At 47.0% G+C, this 19,155-nt stretch overlaps 5 protein-coding genes across 5 annotated transcripts; 3 read left to right on the top strand and 2 right to left on the bottom strand.

Annotated features, from left to right (window-relative positions):
- Positions 1–1,232: 1,232 nt before the first annotated feature.
- On the top strand, positions 1,233–3,159 carry A1O9_06918 (uncharacterized protein; the record flags this gene model as incomplete). The annotated part of the gene is made up of 5 exons (XM_013403864.1): positions 1,233–1,714; positions 2,352–2,614; positions 2,672–2,813; positions 2,886–2,986; positions 3,041–3,159. 5 exons carry the CDS (start codon positions 1,233–1,235, stop codon positions 3,157–3,159), a joined length of 1,107 nt encoding a protein of 368 aa, XP_013259318.1.
- Positions 3,160–4,746: 1,587 nt separating this feature from the next.
- A1O9_06917 (uncharacterized protein) lies at positions 4,747–8,085 on the top strand (the record flags this gene model as incomplete). Its single annotated transcript, XM_013403863.1, has 4 exons — positions 4,747–5,049; positions 5,104–5,365; positions 5,440–7,637; positions 7,696–8,085. The coding sequence occupies 4 exons, from the start codon at positions 4,747–4,749 to the stop codon at positions 8,083–8,085; spliced, it is 3,153 nt and encodes a 1,050-aa protein (XP_013259317.1).
- A 980-nt stretch (positions 8,086–9,065) lies between these two features.
- Positions 9,066–10,794, bottom strand: A1O9_06916 (uncharacterized protein; the record flags this gene model as incomplete). Its single annotated transcript, XM_013403862.1, has 4 exons — positions 9,066–9,269; positions 9,318–9,724; positions 9,771–10,148; positions 10,203–10,794. The coding sequence occupies 4 exons, from the start codon at positions 10,792–10,794 to the stop codon at positions 9,066–9,068; spliced, it is 1,581 nt and encodes a 526-aa protein (XP_013259316.1).
- Positions 10,795–12,631: 1,837 nt separating this feature from the next.
- A1O9_06915 (uncharacterized protein) lies at positions 12,632–14,745 on the top strand (the record flags this gene model as incomplete). Its single annotated transcript, XM_013403861.1, has 10 exons — positions 12,632–12,719; positions 12,784–12,823; positions 12,873–12,938; positions 12,990–13,138; positions 13,191–13,249; positions 13,317–13,474; positions 13,524–13,651; positions 13,698–13,809; positions 14,317–14,465; positions 14,519–14,745. The coding sequence occupies 10 exons, from the start codon at positions 12,632–12,634 to the stop codon at positions 14,743–14,745; spliced, it is 1,176 nt and encodes a 391-aa protein (XP_013259315.1).
- A 2,115-nt stretch (positions 14,746–16,860) lies between these two features.
- On the bottom strand, positions 16,861–17,606 carry A1O9_06914 (uncharacterized protein; the record flags this gene model as incomplete). The annotated part of the gene is made up of 3 exons (XM_013403860.1): positions 16,861–16,891; positions 16,939–17,027; positions 17,076–17,606. 3 exons carry the CDS (start codon positions 17,604–17,606, stop codon positions 16,861–16,863), a joined length of 651 nt encoding a protein of 216 aa, XP_013259314.1.
- Between the last annotated feature and the right edge of the window lie 1,549 nt (positions 17,607–19,155).

Genomic DNA, 19,155 nt, shown 5'->3' with positions numbered 1-19,155 from the left:
TTAAGTACCAGCATAGTGGACTCGCTTTTACTTCTATGGGAATATTTGGTCACTGCTCGGGTGTCGTACATCTGCTTTTCTAGGTGCCTAAGGATTGTGGTCCACCGTGTTCGACGTATTTGCCAAGAATCAGGCAGTCGCAGTTCCCAGACCGTAGTAAGAGCAGGTAGTAATGTTGTATACGAGGCAAGTATGACATGTAGGCACTGTTGATGATAGTGCAATCATAGTTGCTATTAGTGGCATCCGAATATTGAGACGATGTTGTTATTATTGGCGAGAGATTACTTACTAAAGGGTGCAAACCAAGACATTATTTGACTACAAAGTACCGTGTAGTTTCTTAAAAGATCTAGATGCATGCCACATCACCGTTTCAAAAAGTAAATCGCTGATATTGCTTTCACAGAAGATCATGAGGCCAAACCAAAGTGTGTGTGCTCCGACTTTGCGGACTGGGGGCGGCTTCGGGTATGTGTAGCCTGACATAAAGTATATAGGCGCGTTATGCCTTCTTGACATAAATGGATTTTTCAACTTCTAGCTTGTAAAGCATCATCGCTGGCCTCTGGGGGGAGTCGAAAGACCTTTACGAAAGACCCAATGTCTCGGTCAGTGGCCCATAAGGCACGCAATGATCAGATTCGTGTAGCGTTCGCTTCTTTAGAAGCTACGCATATCCTTCCGAGGACCGATATAGTGGCATCTACACAGGCGCGAGAGCTTGGTATACCTTACATCGTGGAAGATGTGCCAAATGGAGAGGGAGCGAAAATTCACTGGCTCGGAGATACAAACGTTCCTAATGTCATCCTTTATTTCCATGGCAAGTTTTCATTGCCACAGAAACCAAAGACAGACTGGTTCTAATGCTTCTGTAGGTGGCGGATATTACATGCCGCCTCTGGATGGGCACATCAAATTCCTCAAGAAATGCGCAGACGAGGTAGACAAACGGGCAGGAGAGAAGGTGGTCCTCGCTTTCTTGCAGTATAGTATGGACTCCTGCCTGGCGTCAAAGACTTTATTCTCGGCTAATGACTCTGGGATAGCACTCACAGATGCAAAAGGATTCCCCATACAATTGCTTGAGGGTACTGAAGCTTTGCGCTTCGTTCTTGCCAAAGGATTCAAAGCAAGTAATGTGAGCGCGGATGCCCTCCCCTTTCGTTTACAACAGAGATAATAAATGCTCGCAGGTTGTCTTAGGGGGAGATTCATGCGGTGGAAATATGGCTCTTGGGGTCATTTCTCAGATCCTGCATCCGTATAAGGATTTGAGGGTACTGAAGCTGAATGAACCCTTAGCTGGTGCTCTGCTAGTGTCTCCATGGGTGAACTTTGGCGAAGACACTGAGTCCTTTAGACTGAACACTGATAAAGATATTGTTACTCCCCCACTATTGCGAGAAATGGTAAAAGTCTTCGTTGCAGACTCAGACCGCAACAACTGGTCTGAGCCCTACTTGACTGAAGAAGGGTGGTTCAAGAACTTTCCAGCAAAAAGTGTTCTGAATTTATCAGGGGAACATGAACTCCTCAGAGACAGCATTGACGAACTCGGAACGAAGATGTTGAAGGCAGGAGTCAACGTTGAGAATGTAGAATGTCCTTTACATGTGCATGTTGATTGTATTTTAGACGCTCAAGCCGGGCTCGACTACGGAGAGATGGCGACCAAGTCTTGGGATTGGCTAGCTAAGGTTTTCTCAAAGTAGGGCTGGAGATATATATCCGTTTCAGATCTGGCGATGATGGGACATCGCTTTTGTGGAAGGTTTCCCTGCCGGCCATTGCTGTGGCCTGGTATTGTCGCGCCGTTCTCTCTGCTTCAAGATGCAGAGCAATACCCAGAGAATTCCTATTAGCTCTCTCATGTTAAGAATCCAGTCAAGCTTATGCCCGATATCTATTATCTATCTACCTATTCGCGACGAAAGTCTTATTGGATCGAGAGCGGGAGAATGAACTTGAGTCGCTCACCTACAATAGCTCACTTGCGAAGTGAGAGCGAATTAATGCTGAAGTGCATTGAAATAAGTGCCTCCAACGCTAGGTCTGTAACACAACGTAACACTGGGATATCTTCTTCGGCGGAAAACTTGATATCCGAAAGGTTACCGGAAAACGAGCTGGCTATGTGATGCGAATACTACCATGTTTTTAATTATACTTAAGTGTTTAGATTGTCACGAACGTTTGTGGTCTCAAACAACGAAAACCGACGCCTATGCTAGTGCTTTTGCAAGGCTGTTTAGTGGGACCTTCAGAATGAAGTCAGGAATAAATGGGTGCGATCTCTTTCCCCTCCTTGACAATGCAAAAGATCAGAAAGCTGACGTGAGGTGAAGTGTGGCTTTTGTCACCGGTGCGGGCAGTGGCATCGGGCAAGCTTGTACACTTGAGCTCGTCAGAGCCGGTGTGACCGGCCTTTTGATCACTGATATCAACGAAAAATCTCTTGCACAAACTGTGCGGCTGTCAAAGGCCATCAACGAGAACTTGCCAATATTAGCAGAAGTAGCAGATATCACCCTGGACGACACAGCTACTCGACTTGTTTCTCAAGCAGCTGAGAAATTCGGACGACTTGACTATGCATTGAACGTCGCAGGTAAGGCGGTGACAATCCTATTTTATCACAGAAGATTGCTTTGACAAAGGCCAATAGGTGTTGTTGGGAAGCAGGGCCCAATAGATCAGCTAGATCCAGCCGCATACGATTTCGTAGCTAGTGTCAACGCTAGAGCAGTTTGGCTGTGTGAACGAGCAGAGATCGCGCAGATGCTAAAACAAGACCGCGGCAAAACACAGTGAGCCCCCATTTCACCTTGTGTTTATTCAAAGGGAACTGTCTGTCCTTCGTGCTGATTATGAGCGCTCAGCGATGATCGGACTGGTGACAGAGGAGCTATTGTGAATATTGCATCTATTTGTGGAATCGTTGGGTTCCCATATTCGACGCCATATACCATGGCCAAACACGGTTCGTAACGAGTTATTGCTAGTATGGGAGAATCACTTTTCTGACAGGCTAAAGCCGTCCTTGGGCTAACAAGGTCGGACTCTACTACTTTTGCTGCACAAGGCATTAGGGTCAACGGTCTCTGCCCTGGGTCAGTATTTCTTACTACCTTGCTTTATACTACTGGACGCTAACTAAGATTCTCCAGAATTATTAATACCCCACTAATCAGCTCCGAGACTCGTCAGTTCTCAGAATCGTATGTCGAGAAGTTCACTGCCATGAAGCGGCTGGGCACTGCACAAGAGATTGCCGATATGGCCGTCTTCCTGTGTGAGTTTGATCTGATGGTCCACAGTTGTAGATATTAACCGTATCTTAGGCTCAAGTCGTGCGACTTATGTGACAGGAGCTGCGATTGTGGTGAGTAGCATGATCTTCGTCGTTCTCGCCCATAATATGACAAGAAAACGAGGCTGGGTGACACTCGCAGACTAACAATGAACGAAATTAGGTGGATGGTGGTCACACAGCTCAGTAGCAGACTCGGCAATATACTCGAGCAGCATCAGCCATAACAATCAACAGGACTGACGAAGCCCTCTCGTGAACCGCAGTAAAACTGTTGCATCGATACAGGGAATCTGAATGGACTAGGGTACTGCATTGGTTGCCTGGTTGCCTGGCGAAGTGAAATGGGCCCTTGACGTTGCTATTGGCATATTCGCGCACAAAGGTTGATTTTGTTCGATTTTGTTCGATTTTGTTCGATTTTGTCCTCTTCGTTGGCTAGTCGCATAGCTGAAATACTATTTGCGTTGATTAAAGGTCCACGTACTGCCGTGAGCTCTATCAAGAGCAAGTGCTCAATTGTACCATCAGACGATCAGTATAACGAGCTTCTAGACGTGAATTTGTCCTTTACGTATGAACGCTGCCCAGGTGTTGTGCCAAATTATAACAGCAGTGCTAGTCGAGGGACCAAAGCTCGCTAGTTTCATCGATATCTCACTTATCTCTATCACTTTGGTAGGAGAATTCCGCAAGAATGAAAAAAGGTTGGATTAGATCATGCTGTAAGGGTTAATATAGGACAGAGAATAGACAGCATTATAGAGAATGCCCGCAGTCTTTGATCCTGATCCAAGTGAGGTTATCTTACGTCCAACACCAGGCCATCGTACTTTGCTGTCGTACTCCACTAAGTAGTAACTTACAACTATGTGTCTCATCTGAGTTCTTGTAAGAAGCAATGTATCTAGGTGTTCGAGGATCCGTTTTCCAAAGAATGTGAGAGTTTCATAGGGATGCGAGCATCGACCCTTGTTTGCTCGTCTCGTGGCGTTGACAAACTTTAGGACTCGGGAGCTTGTCACCATACAGCCTCATCTCCAATGCGCATTTCGCAATAACACCTCCCAGATACGTTAGATCTACTGACTTGTATCGTACATGGTACAAACCTCGTTTCATGCAAGAGCCGGCTTGTAGCGTTCGCATATGTTGGGGCAACAAGCAGCAGTAGCCTAAGCATGATGTTTTCTGCCTTCATGGATAAGTACCTGCATATGTAGCCGGGATTTTGCCGCGGTTTGCAACCTTGGTCGAAAGACTTCGGAGACCTTTAGCCGTCCGGTACTCCTTGGCTCTGTGCGCGAAGAAAGTCTTCAAAAGCTCTGGTACATATTTCAAATGCATATCAAGGCTCATATAATCGCTGTTGCCAGCATTAATAACAGTTTCTGAAGTTATTTGGTTTCATTAGAGCACAAGCTGCCATTATGGGAGAGCTTCTATCTTCTAGTTACGAAGTGGGCAAGAGGCTTCTGCCGCAAGCTGTCGATTATTTGGGCGAATTTCATCCTCAAAAGCTATTCGCCACTTATCATGGGGGTGGGGACGACTATCAAACAGGGTGGATAGACTTGAATTTCGATCAACTCGCAAAAGCGGTTGACTGGACTTCCTGGTGGATTGAAAAGATACTGGGGAAAAGTACGAACCTGGAAGTTGTTGCATATATGGGCGCAAAGGATGTGCGGTACAGTATCTTTACCACCGCGAGCATCAAAACGGGCCGCGCGGTAAGTGGGCAGAAACCTGGAGGCCTTCCTGGTAAGTTTCGCTGAGACGGATAGAGTCTGCTACCCTCTCCTAGAGGCTCGATTGAGGGCTTCGTGTACCTTATCACGCAAAGCGGTTGCAAGGATTTTTTCTTTAGCTCAGAACAGCAGACTAAAGTACGGGAGGTGAAAGCCCGTGTTAAAGACGTCCGGTTTTGGCAGACCCCAACATTGGCAGAAATGCTAGCGGGTCGGACTGTCCCGTATCCCTTCTCAAAAACCTTTGATGAAGCCGAAAATGACTGGGCTATTATCATTCACAGCTCTGGTTCCACAGGTAAGAGATTTCCTGGCTCCCTCGGATTGAAGAAGAGCGCAGATATAGCTTATTCTTACAATTTTCCTCTATAGGACTTCCAAAGCTTGTTCCAATGACGAACGGGTATCTTGCCGTTCAAGATAGATTTTCTCTCATTCCAGAAATGCCTGATGGGCGTCGTGCCATCTGGACAGTCATGGCGCCAGACGAGCGGTGCTTATGTATCAACCCTCTGTTCCATTTAATGGGTTTAAACATGTTGCAGGAATCTATATTCCATGGCATTCCCACGATACTAGGGCCTGATCGACCTATGACCGCGGAAATACTAGCAGATATTCTCACTACTACTAAACCTACTATAGGGATTCTTCCTCCCTCACTTATTGAGGACCTGAGCCGATCTGAGGTAGGCAGAGTTGCACTTTCATCTCTCCGAACAACTATCACTGGCGGCGCCGCGCTCTCACAGGATGTGGCGGCTCGCATTTCGAAGCTTACTAGACTGGTAAGTGTCTACGGCGCTAGTGAGATAGGGACTGTCGCATGTTTGATACCGAAATCTAAGGATGACTATAACTATCTCGAATGGCATCCGAAGTATGGGATAATTATGGACCCCGTCGACGATGGCTTATACGAGGCTGTTCTACGTCGGAGTTCTACTAGCGACTTTCAGGCTGTATGGCACAGTTTTCCTGAGCTCCAAGAATATAGGACAAATGACCTCTTTACTAAACACCCTGAACGAGAAGGTCTCTGGCTTTACACTGGCCGCAGGGATGATGTTATTGTACTCAGTAATGGGGAGAAGTTCAATCCGATCAACATGGAAAAGTATATCGAGGAGCACCCTAGCGTTAAGCGAGCACTCGTCATCGGACAGTCTAGATTCCAAGCCGCATTACTGGTAGAGCCGGACTGGGCGACATTAGATGACAAGCAATCGGAAGATGTCTTCATTGACAATATCTGGGCGCACGTGGAAATGGCCAACCTGCTTGTAGCGAGTCACGGCCGAATCATGAAATCGCACATAAGTTGCACCGCCCGAGACCTACCATTTAAAACAACACCAAAAGGAAATACTCAGCGCAAGGCGGTTTGTGAAGAGTATGCCAAAAGGATTGACGACATCTATACGCGAGGAGAAGTCATCGATAATGCGGTCTTGCCAGAGCACGCAAGTGTGGAGCAGATAGCAGACTTTGTTCTTCAAGTCGTTTCGGAGTCATTGGAAGGCACTCCAATCTCGCCCACATCGGACTTATTCTCTTCGGGACTCGATTCATTACAAACACAGCGTCTTGCTAAAGTTCTCCAAGGTACCATCGTCAAAATTGATAGTAGCAAAAAGGATGCCATCACTGCAGCCACGCTCTACAAGATACCTACAGCGTCAAAAATTGCGAAGTTCATCTATGATCTCCTTAATGCTGATGGTACAAGCGATTCCAGCCCGACCGTTCATGAATCAAGTGCATATCAAGAGAAAGCGGTGGATAGATTGGTGCAGAAATATACTGCCAGTCTCCCCCGAGACCCAATCAATATACCCACATTTCCCAAGAAGAATACTGTTATCCTAACCGGGAGCACCGGTTTTCTGGGAAATTATTTACTTGATCGGCTGCTTCGGGATCCCCTTGTCGCACACATATATTGCCTCAACCGAGCGGCTGATGCCTTTGCTAGAACTAAGGCAAGTTTCGAACAGAAGGAGCTTGACTTTTCTCAGGAGGTACAATCGAAAGTTAGTTTCTGGCAAGCTCAGTTCGGCGAGGAGAGGTTTGGTTTGGGTGAAAAGGAATACGATCTAATACGACTTTCTACAACCCTTGTTATCCATAACGCCTGGAAAGTCGACTTCAAACACTCCCTGGAATCATTCGAGAGTACACACATATCTGGGGTACGCAGACTCATCGACTTCTGTCTTGCAAGTCCACTTCACCCTCACCTGAATTTTGTTTCCTCCGTATCGACAATCGGACGTTGGGATTATAAAAATGGACCATCATGCCCTGAATCTCCGCACAACACTATTGATATTGTTGTTCCCTCAGGCTATGGGTTGTCTAAATATACTGCGGAGCGTATCTTCCATGTCTCGGCTCAGCTATGTGGTGTGCCAAGTACTATCATCCGAGTTGGACAAATTGGAGGCCCAACCGTTGGGCCTGGTTATTGGAACAAAACAGACTGGATTCCAATGCTCATCAAGACGTCTCAGGCAATAGCAGCGGTTCCAGACACGCTTTCATATATGCCAGTCGACTTTGTTCCCGGTGTAAGTGGCTAGCGCTTATCATATCGAATATGAGATTCTAACTGATCGGCGACTCTAGGACATGGCTGCAAGTGTGGTTGTGGAATTCGCTCAAGCGCGCCAAACTTCTCAGAATGAATCCCGGTGTGAATTTTTTCACCTAATCAACCCTACTCGTGTCACCTGGGAAAGTCTCTTACCAGCGATACATCGCCGCTTCGCGGCCAAGGTCGTCTCTTTTACCGAGTGGGTCGATAAAGTGAAATTAATCAAGCTAACCGATAATGCAATTTCTGAGACGCCCGCAGTTAAATTGGTTGACTTTCTCGAAGGTCTAGAGTCATTGAGAGATTGGAAACAGCCGCCATGGGAGACCTTGCGTGCCCAGAAAGCTAGCAAAACGTTGAGAGATCTACCGCCATTCAATGCGGATCTAATGGCCTTATATTTGCGGCAGTGGAATTTCTGACAGAACATGATGAAGGTGGGCCAGATTTCCTAGCGCCGGGCTTTTACTCGAGCAAGTGTACGGCAACCAGTGGTCTAGATAGGATATAAATAGGCACTCTAAAGTCATCATACATATTGGCATAGAAGTTCTATGACGCGTGGAGCTCGATCAGACATTGGTATTCACATATCATCATGTGACAGGTATAATATACTCTAATTCATCAGAGGTTGCTTGTGAGGTGTACTGGGATCCGATAACGCTCTCGCAAACACAACTCCTGGCTTTTTCCTTGTCTTTCCCACTGTCATTTCGTTCGCTTAATTTTATTGCAGCTTTCGTGGTCCTCTTTCCACAGCCGGGAAGACTTCGCCCCTGGGTGTCAGTCAAAGCTGTAACCTTTCGAGCACCTTATATTATGCCAAGGAGGGGAAGGCACGATTCGGTTCCCTACGATCTAGGTACTGCATCGTGGTATGCAACTGCCAGAGACGTGACACTAAAGAAGTCCAGTAGGCTCTTTCAAACCTAGAAGGAGTGTGCATACTCCTACAGCCACCGGGCATGAATCGAAGTGCAGCTATATCCGCTCTTTGGAAAAGGGTAGGCTTTCCATCGGCGGAGCCCAGCCTATCACTGTATCGGCGCTCAGAGGATGGTAGTCTAGGTATTGCCGAGATGATTTGCCCCTCCAAATTGCTAGCAAATCTACAGGCATCTTTGGCCGGTGAACCACGCAGTAAGACCAAAAATAGTCATTGGGTATGGACATAGTATGATCTGAAACGAAGGATTTGTAAAGGGTGTGGTGTATTAGGAGGTAATTTTGGGAATCCGCCGCTACTCTGAGATCTTTCGGCCCTACGCCATGACTTCTACCATGAGTATACAATACCGTTTCCTTACGACAATCACTATAGAATGTGTAGGTAAAGCTTGGCATGGCATATTTATCATGTACGACCATCGTGACTTAATGAAAAAATTGTTCTTAGGTTTCAACGGGCGTTAGTTTGCACTTGAGCGCTGGTTTGTCCCAGATGAAGTATGACTGTCGCAGTTAATGTCTGTGTGGTATTTACTGCTGTCGCACAGGTGCTCACATTTTGATTAGGCCAATTTGTGCTCTCGGCACAAAGTTCGATGTCAAAATGGACGATGACAGTAGCGTAAAGCAGCCTCATTTCGTGCCATGAAAGATTCTGGTAAACAATCAGTCAGATGAAGGTATGTGGAAACGATGACCATACCTTTCCCACGCAAGTACGCGGCCCTACTGTCCATGGCTCTAGCGCTCCCTTGTGGTCATTTGCGAACTCGGGAACACCTAGCCACCGGTCGGGACGAAAGTCCTCAGCATGCTTGAAGAGGTGTTCTGCTCGATATGTTGCCAGCTGATGGACAAACATTTGGGTACCTTTGGGTACTTGATGCCCCGCAACTGTGACACCATCCCACGATGCGACTCTAGGAGTTCCGTTAGGAGTAGGAGGATACATACGGAGAGCTTCTTTAAGGCAGGCTTCAAGGATTGGTAGCTTCGTTAGTGCGATCAGGTTCATGTCGTCGATACATTTCAGTGATCCTCTAACTTCGTCCTTCAACTTCTTCATCCATTCCGGATTCTTCAGGAGATAATAAGTTAAACCAGAAAGAGCTATATTAGTGTTAGTATAATCTTAGAAGCCAGTATGAAAACTCACCTGTTGCTGTGGTTTCAGTTCCAGCAAGCATGAACATCGCAGATACAACTTGTAGTTCACCGAGTGGTACTACTGCGTTAGGTTCCAAAGGGTGTCCTCCCTTTTCAATGATCCTTGTGGTTATGTCCGGTCGGTCCGGTTCCTGAGCAAGTCTTTTACTCACTCGATCGGAAGTGAACTTGAAATGAGCTGCCGCCCTCTTCTTTAGAGACGGTAATCGAGTTGTGATCTCCGTAACCAGCAACCTTGTGGGAATGCTGAACATTCTAAGTGCGCGTATGTAGTTCTTAAACTTGATGCTTCCGAAGATATTTCTCACCCAACGTTCGTTTTCTGCGGTGTCGAGCATGTGCAAAGATTCCGCAAATGTGAGATCGGCTGGACGCTTCATCAGTACGTTCAAGTTCTCCTATGCCATACGTGATGACTTACCCATTATGTCGAAAGTAGCGAAGTTGAAGGCAAGTGCTATATCAACCAATTCACCATTTTCGACTGCTCGGGAGAAGAATTCTACTAACTTGGCGGCATACATCTTCAACAATGGCTCCTGCTCCTTGAGCGCCCTTTCACTAAACCCGTGAGAAATGACTTTTCTTTGCCGGCCATGATGAGGAACGGGCGCCCTAATCAAATCGAAATGTCCATTGAAGGATTTCATGTAAAATTCCGGGTCTTTGTGGTTCTCGGGAATTCCGGTCTTCTTGAAGCCATATATGTCGTTCCAAGTTTCCGCGGTGCCGACGAATGACAACGTGTTTGGGGAAACCCGAACAACATCGCCATATCTCTTGTGAAGTGCTACTAGTGACTGGGTTTCTGTGCCTTGCACAAGGTCTAAACATTCAGGGATCTCAGAGAATGCTCTGAATTTTGGGCCGGGATATTTGCTGAGAGGTCCAAAGAAAGCGCGGTAGGCTTTGGACCCAACTGAACTGACGAGGTACAGTAATATGAAAGTGTATGAGGCGACGACGATATTTTCTCTGGTGAGCACAAATGGTAAGTGTATTTCGGTAGACATGATGAGTGGTATGATAGTTACAAAAGATTAATCTACATGGAAATAGACTAAAATTGTGGCGATATTTAGCTATTTCACGACGCCGGGCGATGTCATAGCAATCAAAAGCAGCGATAAAATGTGAAACAAGAACGCGGCGAGCGTGCTCGAATCATCCTTATGCGGTGCAGGCCTCACCTAGTCAATACATGCTATTACTCCCAGATGATTCGTCACACGCAAAGTGTCTCTAAAGGACCGGCTAATTCTCCAGATTCATGATGGCACTATGGATCTCCTGTTGACAGCCTTTTCTTTTCCTTGTATCATGGAGGCTAATCAAAGGTTAGCCTAAACGGTTTGCAAGAGGCTAAAACCCGAGAAAATTCGGGAAGGCGGATAATACAAACAGAGTTCAGAATAAGCTTGGTGATGGGTAGGTTTGTGTGAAAGGAATTTGGTATAGCTGTGCATACTTTGTATTATTTTCACAAGTAAGGATAATTATAATTCGGCCTTATTTTCTTGAGTCATAACTCCGGTAAGATGCATGGGATATTAGTAATTCTGATTGGCCATGAGGGTCATGTCTTCTTCCGGAAAGCTTGCGGCGCCCTCTCTGGTAATATAGCGCAATCATACTGCCCGAGAATTTAGCAGGTCTCCCGAAGCTTAGCTGGCTAACAAACCACGTTGTATGCTGGGTATAACTTCTGCAATCCAGCGTGTGTCGGTACTTTGGATGTTTATTGTCACAGGTTCAGACGTGGCAATTAACCCGCCTGAAGACTTCCCCCTAAACTGCCTTTGCATCTGCAACCTTTCACAGGGGCTGCAAGTCATGCTCCTGTTGGGCTTGCTCTGAGATCACCTGCTCTTATGCTCGTATAGACCTAAAGAATTTTCTGTAACTGCTGCAACGGGCCCAAGACCCTGCCAGTATTTCGGCTCTAAACCAGTTTAGAATCGCTGTAAAGTCCTCTATTGGTGATATCCATCGCATCTTCTGCTTTGTGATCAGTGAGCTGCATACGGACAGGCTCATCTGTATTCCGAAAGTGGCTGGTTCAGCCTGCTGCCTTGGGCGAAGTCTGATCGGTCGGGTGTTTCTGGAAGATAACTTACGCACTGTATCGCAGGGCAAATGCGTCAAATATTTGGACTTTCTGTGGTTTACATTCCATATAGCAGTATGGAAGTTGAAGGTATCTTACAAGCCGTGGTCCATAGGTCAGTTTGAATGTGAGAGTATACCTGCTGGCAGTGCCTTTGAGGAAAATGCCTGCTGTCAATGGTATCCTCGTGTACCCATCGAAGTTTGAGCAGTACTTTACCGATATCTGGGCACGGGAAGTAGGCCTTGCTTCGCCATTTGACCTTCAATTTGGTGTCTTCGTAAGGGATTCTCTGCCCTGAGCCCATGTACGACTTGCACAGCGCTATCTGGTTTCATTTCTGCTTGAATGCGGCATTGCTCCACTCCTAGTTAGCGAGCTAAGTCTCGCTCCAACATCTAGACGCGCAACTTTCAGATCATCTTACAATCGAGCATATTCCATTCGGCATCCCGTATAATCGCAACATACTGGAGCCCGAGATAATGCTCGGCTGCAAACTTCGGTTTCAAGCCTGCCGAGGTATGGCGCCGGGATTGAATATGGGACCAAATCCCATTTGCGAAGAACGCAAAGATTTAGCATTATAAGCACAAGCGATATTGGAAGTCCGTTTTTGCCGAGAGCTGGCACATTTCCATCAATACGAGATCTCTTGAAACACAATTGTCACAGCAGGATTCGCCGAACACTACATCTCTGGTCTGATCTGTCATCACAAGTACTTAGTTTGCAGAACGAATATGTCCTACCAATACACTGGGCCTATCAACTGCAGTGTCATATTCGACCGAACTTCTGTCCAAGGAAAGACCGCTATAGTGACCGGAGGTCTGTAAATGCGTCACAAATGAGAGGAGAGCCAGGAAATTAGTCATATTTACAGGTGCGCAAGGTATTGGGCTTGAATATGTCATCGCTCTCTCAGATGCTGGGTATGAGATTCTAGCATTCTGAAGCATGATATCTAACGAGATAGAACAGCGCAAAGGTTGTGATTGGTGATGTGAACATAGAACAGGGAAAAGAAGCTGAATGCAAGTATCAGAGGTACATTATTGCCCACCAAATGACCTACCTGGTTAATTGACCACATGGCAGATGTAAGTTTGTGAAATGCGACGTGACTAGATGGGAAGATCAGCTGGAACTGTTCAAGGCAGCGCTCAGTATATCTCAGCGCAGCGCAATTGACATCGTGATTGCAAATGCCGGTACTAAGTTACCGGATAGCATCCTTGCTTTCAATGGTGAGTAAGGCTTCACTGCCATGATAATTGCTCACTGACAGCCCAAATTTAGCTGATGAGGAGCTTCCTTCTCAGCCAAGGTTTTTGAACACCCAAATAGACTTCATTGGGGTACTTTACACGACCAAATTGGCGATTCATTGTTTCCGTCGCCAGCACAGAGTCAACAATACGCTAGATACCTGTCTGGTTCTCCAAGGTTCTCTTGCTGGCTATGTTGATGCTGGAGGTGCTCCAGAGTTCAATGCAGCGAAGCTCGGACTCAGGGACCTTATGCGATCGCTTGGACAGAGCTTGCAGACCCACGGCACCCCGGGTGAATTATATTGCTCCGTGGTAAGTCTAACACAAAAATACGGATAGATCCTGACTCATACGCGCGTAGGTATGTGAAGACAAAGATTCTGTCGGACGAAGACTTGGAGCAGATCGCTGCAGCCAAAATCGAGTTTGCGGAGACCAAAGACACAGCCAACGCACTGATGAGATGCCGCTGTGATGGAGCAATACATAGTCTGTCTCTAGCCCATAGTAGTTGATAGTATTGACAGCGATTCAGGTCGATCATTTGCCGTCGTTCCGCTCACCTGGCAACCTGCAGGATATGTCGATATCGATGATGATGATGATTGTACCGCTGAAAAACATTGGCTGGGGGCTCTTACTCAAAAGTCTGCCGCGTCCTCTTGAAACGTTATATTAAGCAATGTAAAAGTCGCCAGTGCGTCATTTATGACTATGAGTACAGGTTACGTCCGAATTGAACTTTATAATTCCTCTTAAGCCTTCTGGTGAAACTTTTTAACCATGAATCTCGTTGTTCAAAGTCTGCGTTAGGCGCTCTGTTGGCTCCGGGAACGGCTAAAGTGCAGCTTCGGCATTTTTTGCTTAGCGGGGACAACCTGCTCTACCATCTACTGATGCTAGTATATCGGCTCACCCAATTCGCAATACCATGAGCGACTCGTATATGAAATGGTGGCAGTCGATGTAAACTCCACTTCAAGCTTGAGAGTTCACCTTCCAGTCCATCGAGCCGCCCACCTGAGCCCTCGTGTTTCGCAAATGCCGCGGCTCCGTCAATGCGCACAAACATACGTGTACAACAGCTGTTGTACAATTGACATATATGAGATCCTCGGTTGCCCTCTTCCAGCTGTGTCAGAATGCTTCTGTAGAGACGAGCTAGCACCTATCGGCTCTAGTTTCCTGACGAAATCCGTTAATTCGGCCTGCGCGACAAACGAGCAAGACTTGAGCGACGCGGTTAGCATATGGGATCTATATTGCGGGAAAGCTTTCACCGCGGACGCGACATCCGGAGATGGTACGTACCGCCGAGAGCTCTTCCATCCGAAGTACTGACTTCCTACTACTTAGAAGTGACGACATCACGGTCAACGGCCCAAGCCGGCGCGAGTCTATTATCGAGTATAGTTACCAGAACGGATGCTGGAACTATTATAACTTGGACTGTCCAAATCACACCGGAGACTCCGGCAGCAACGACGGGACCACCGACCACGGTAACCGAAACACAGGTTCTGATCGGCACACCCACAAGCGGAGCGGGACGCATTGCGCTAGAGGCGGATACTTTAGATTAACATATCTAGTCTTGTCTGGGCGGGAATACTAGAGCTGATGTTGTCTTTCACTGGCTAGTAGGTAGCGACTAAGCACTATACACACATATAAATATGGCGTGCCTCAGGCGAGTCGCAGGAGGCTATAAAAGAACCCCGATCGAGGCGTTACACCGCGAGATGCAGGTCCCCCCAATCTACATCTAGGTACAGGAACTTGTAGACCGAACTCTCACGCGTACGAAGGACCTCTAGGTCGAGAAAAGTATACGAAAAGTAGCAAGAGCGGTATGGAACCGTATATAACCTAGCTTCCGCCGGGCCCTAAAGCTTAAAAGAACGGAGCGAGTAGAGGAACTCCTCGAACGTCTAGGGGAGCGACCGGACGTATAGAACGCGGAGTATATAGAGAGAGCACTCCCCTCGCTATAGATACGTATTCGCTAGTAGGTAAGAGTAGACTAAAAGGAGAAGTAGGAGAAAGTAGCTTAATTAAGGATCTAAGGTCGCTACCTAGTAACGACGTAGCTTACTCCCTAGGAGTAGAATATACGTAAGCTCTACGTAGGCCTAACGAAGGCCTAAGCTATAGCGCTCTTCTTCCTACGAACCGAAGTTATCGGCCTTAACGCCTAGCTAGCGGCCGCGAGAGTACCTAGGATATATTCGGCTTACTACTACGATTAGCGTACGTAGACGATACGATATATATTCCTCTACTACTCTAGGTATAATAGGGAAGAACTTATCCGCCGATGCGAGTCGGAAAGGCTAGAGGATATCCTCTCTAAGCCGGCGAGCGCGGCGTACGCGGCCCGCTAGCTTATCGTACGAAGAGTCCTCGAGTAATTCTAGGTAGCGCGCGAGATAGAAGAGGAGGATACCGAGATCTTCTAAGCGTTCGAGAGCGCTGAGCGATGGTAAAAGACGCGGCTAGGTAGTAAGGCCTCTTAGAATTACGAGGAAAAGGATTCCGTAGTTGCCGAGCGAGAAGAGGAGATGGGAGGCATACTACTCGCACGCGAGTAGTACTCCTTACGCGGGAAGCCTTAGTTTTCACCTCGTATAGACGAGGGCTTTTCCTAGATATCGCTTTATAGTCTACGTAGTCTCGAGAGAGAGCTAGATTAGACTCTAATAGAAGTATTATTATTATAATAAATATAGCGTATAGTACGGAGTATTTAATCCCTCTACATTAGTGCTAAACTAAAGGATCTTAATCTTCTAGGTTAAAGTTGATACACTACTTCATAGTATAGCTTTACAAAATGAAGATTTTCAGCTCCTTATGCTCCAAGACTAGGTGGATATTAATTCCATAGTCACTAAAATTCCTCACTGAAGCCTCGATAATGGATAGAAGAGTGCCGTATTCGTCACAGGAGTCGATACTCTCACGGTTTGACCCGAGTCATATCGGACCGCTTCACAAGACTTGTCTCAAAAGATCTATGAGTTGCTGCCTTCGAGTCGAATTACTTGTCGGAATTGACTCGTGATTTGAAGCCAAAGAGCGTTGGCGATAATTTTGTAGGACTTTGTTAAGCTGTTCAACTACCATACTCAAATCTCTCGGACTAGAAGCAAGGGCCTCGAAGCTACTATTTATAGCTGCGGGAGGTGGTCTTATGGGGGAGGCTGCGTGGTGTTCTGTAGCAGAATCAAGCTGCAAATTTGTCGAATATTCGGATTCCTGGCGCAGCGTCGTGTTGTATACTTGCTCCTTGTTCATCGAGGGCTTCCAAAGACTACTTTCTCGAGCCGCCGGGGAACCTGGATTCAACAGGTTGACTGCCATGGAGGGGGAACGAAAAAAAGGTCCTCCGGTGACGGAGCGGGACGGGTCGATTGTAGGTGATGTGAGGGTTCTCGATGGTCGAGAATCCCCCGGCAGAGTTATTCCCGGAAGCTGGAGTGACTGAGCCGCAAAATTATGCCTCAAGGCATTATTGTTGGTCGCTGATTGATAACGCCGCGGAGCTTGGAGGCTTGCAAGCACAATTTGATCCCTAATATTCGATCTTGGGGGACCAGCCTGTCGGCCCCAGAGCCTCCAGGGCTAACAAGAATGTGGTTCAAACAGACGTGGAAAGGTCCTTGGGCGGAGCTCACATTCCATTGTCGTTCCCGTACCTACCAGGCATCCAAAGCTGCCGAGTATTTTCTGAGTTAAGCTTAGCTCCGCATGATGAGCGCGGAAGTCGTTCTGACGCTGGCAGGGTGCGTAGTGTTCCCTGATTGACCAGATTTCCTCTGGGACCGGGTGAGAAGAAAAGGCCTGCTGTAAGTTCAAAAAGAATCTGAGTCGCTTTAGCCGGATACACGGACTTGCCACCGAAGAAACTCACCTCTGGAGCTGGAAGATTGAGTTCTCCTCTTGTCAAAGCAGAGAAGACATTCATTGGTGTCCGCCTGTCAATCCCGCCATAAGATATGAGCATGTCGACTGTGTCCTGGGCCTTATTTCGAAGCTTCGACGCCAGGTTTTTCTCACCGGGCTCAGTTCCTTTCCATGCTTTCTGCTCCCGAGGAACAGACTTTTTGAGCCATTCAACAGCGGCATTTGATGGGGTCCGAGCAAATCCGGCGTTCGGGTCCATTCCTGCCTCAAGAAGGATCTTGCATACCGCAGAGGCGCCATACTGAGCCGCCATACCTAAAGCCGTCACACCCATACTAGATAGCTCGTTCAGAAATCTCTTGTCACCCATCTTACTGAGAATATACTTCGTTGTCTCGGTGACTAAGTAAGCGGATCGATAATGTGCCCACGGACTAGTTGCGAGTTGGAATAGGACGTTGGCGCGAGCTGCAGGCCAGGCTATGAAATTAATATGTCCGAAGCCTTCTTCTGGTAGAACCTCAAGCATAAATCTCATTCTTAAGACAGAAAGATCCGGCTGTTGGAGCATTCTCCACTAAATAGACTAGTCAGGTCCTTTTTAAGCTTCATAATAAGAAGCCAAGGAGGTTTAGTTACTCACAATACTGGCCTAACCACCCATCCATCCACTCTTGAATTCTATATCGGCACCATACCTTAGCAAGAGAATAGAGCAGTCATGAAGGCCCAAAGCCACCGCCATTCCAAACATACTTAGTAAATATGGCCCTGCGGGTCCAAGTTCATCTAAGTGACACCGTAGGTCAAGGAGCTTTTACAAAACGGCTGGGTTCGCTGCCTCATAGCGCAGCATACTGGAACGAGGGTATATTTTCCTTGATGGAATGATAGACAAAGTGACACCAACTGAGAATCCAAATATACTTCAAAGATCGCATAATGACCAGTCATTATTGTATGAGAAAATCCGGAATCGATAATCAGCCTCCACGTATTCACGTTCTGAAGGATGCCAAACTTGAACATTAGATGTCTGAGAGATTCTGCTTGCCCCCCGCATGTTGCTAGACTGATTAGAGATTATTGGTGAGCTTGATCCTGTACCTTGAGGCTGAGAAGGATGTGAAGAGTAGCCGAAACAACGGTCAATATCTCCTTTGAACCGTGTCGAAGCGGCCGAGGAAGATGATAACGACTTCCAGTGACCGCGGCAACAAGACTGCTCCATGTTGATTCTTCAATGGCTCGAGTTAAATCGTTGAGGCTGAGACAACGGCGAATCCAATTATCCAGGATATCCAATAACTCGAAGAAGTGGAATGCGGACACAATCAAGATAGCCCTTGTGATGTTATGATGACATGGTTTTGTATCGAGTCTGCACAGGACACGAACCATGTCTTTGTTTCACTGAATGCACGCCCAATGTAACGGAGTACCTGATATTTTAGCAGAAAGTAAGTTGTCGATCGATTCGTCGGCCCACCACTCAACCAGCGGACCCTCACCCAGCATGATGAACTGGGCAAGATCCATGATTTGATCCTCCTGTTGAAATGAGACTAGCCAGTGCATTGCTGAGGGCTCATCGCTCCCTCCCCGGAGTTTTATTCCTCGGGCAAGCAACGCTTTGCTTGTTTCATAGTCCCCTAACCGCAAATTCAATAAAAGAATTGGTAACCCGGATTCAAGACCTAGACTTGTAGCTTCCTCTTCCTTTTTATGTAGCCATTCGTTGTAAGCACGGGGATATTCTCTTGAAAGTCTCATTTTGGCCATATAGTAATCAGCGTCGCAAGCTTGTGCTAACAAGCGCAGACTGAAATCCCCTAGGAGTTGGGTTTGAGTCATTTGGAAATAAAATAGCATGGAGGCGATATGATCCATCGACCTCAACTGACATAGTCGATTATAAGCTGGAAGATGTGTCCCGGTTGTTTATCCCCAACAAGTAGACCTGGACTGGTAGCCAAGGTGAACGCAAGCTTCGTGGCCAACATACCTAGATTGTCATCGCCTCTCATTAGGACGCCGAGAGCTTCGAGAAGAGCATAGGCTACCGAAGGCTTCGACTGCAAGTTTAG

Source organism: Exophiala aquamarina, assembly GCF_000709125.1.
Source record: "Exophiala aquamarina CBS 119918 chromosome Unknown aczIA-supercont1.5, whole genome shotgun sequence".
Lineage (NCBI taxonomy): Eukaryota > Fungi > Ascomycota > Eurotiomycetes > Chaetothyriales > Herpotrichiellaceae > Exophiala > Exophiala aquamarina.
Note: the sequence above shows the minus strand (reverse complement) of the source record. Positions and strands in the feature narration are given on the sequence as shown.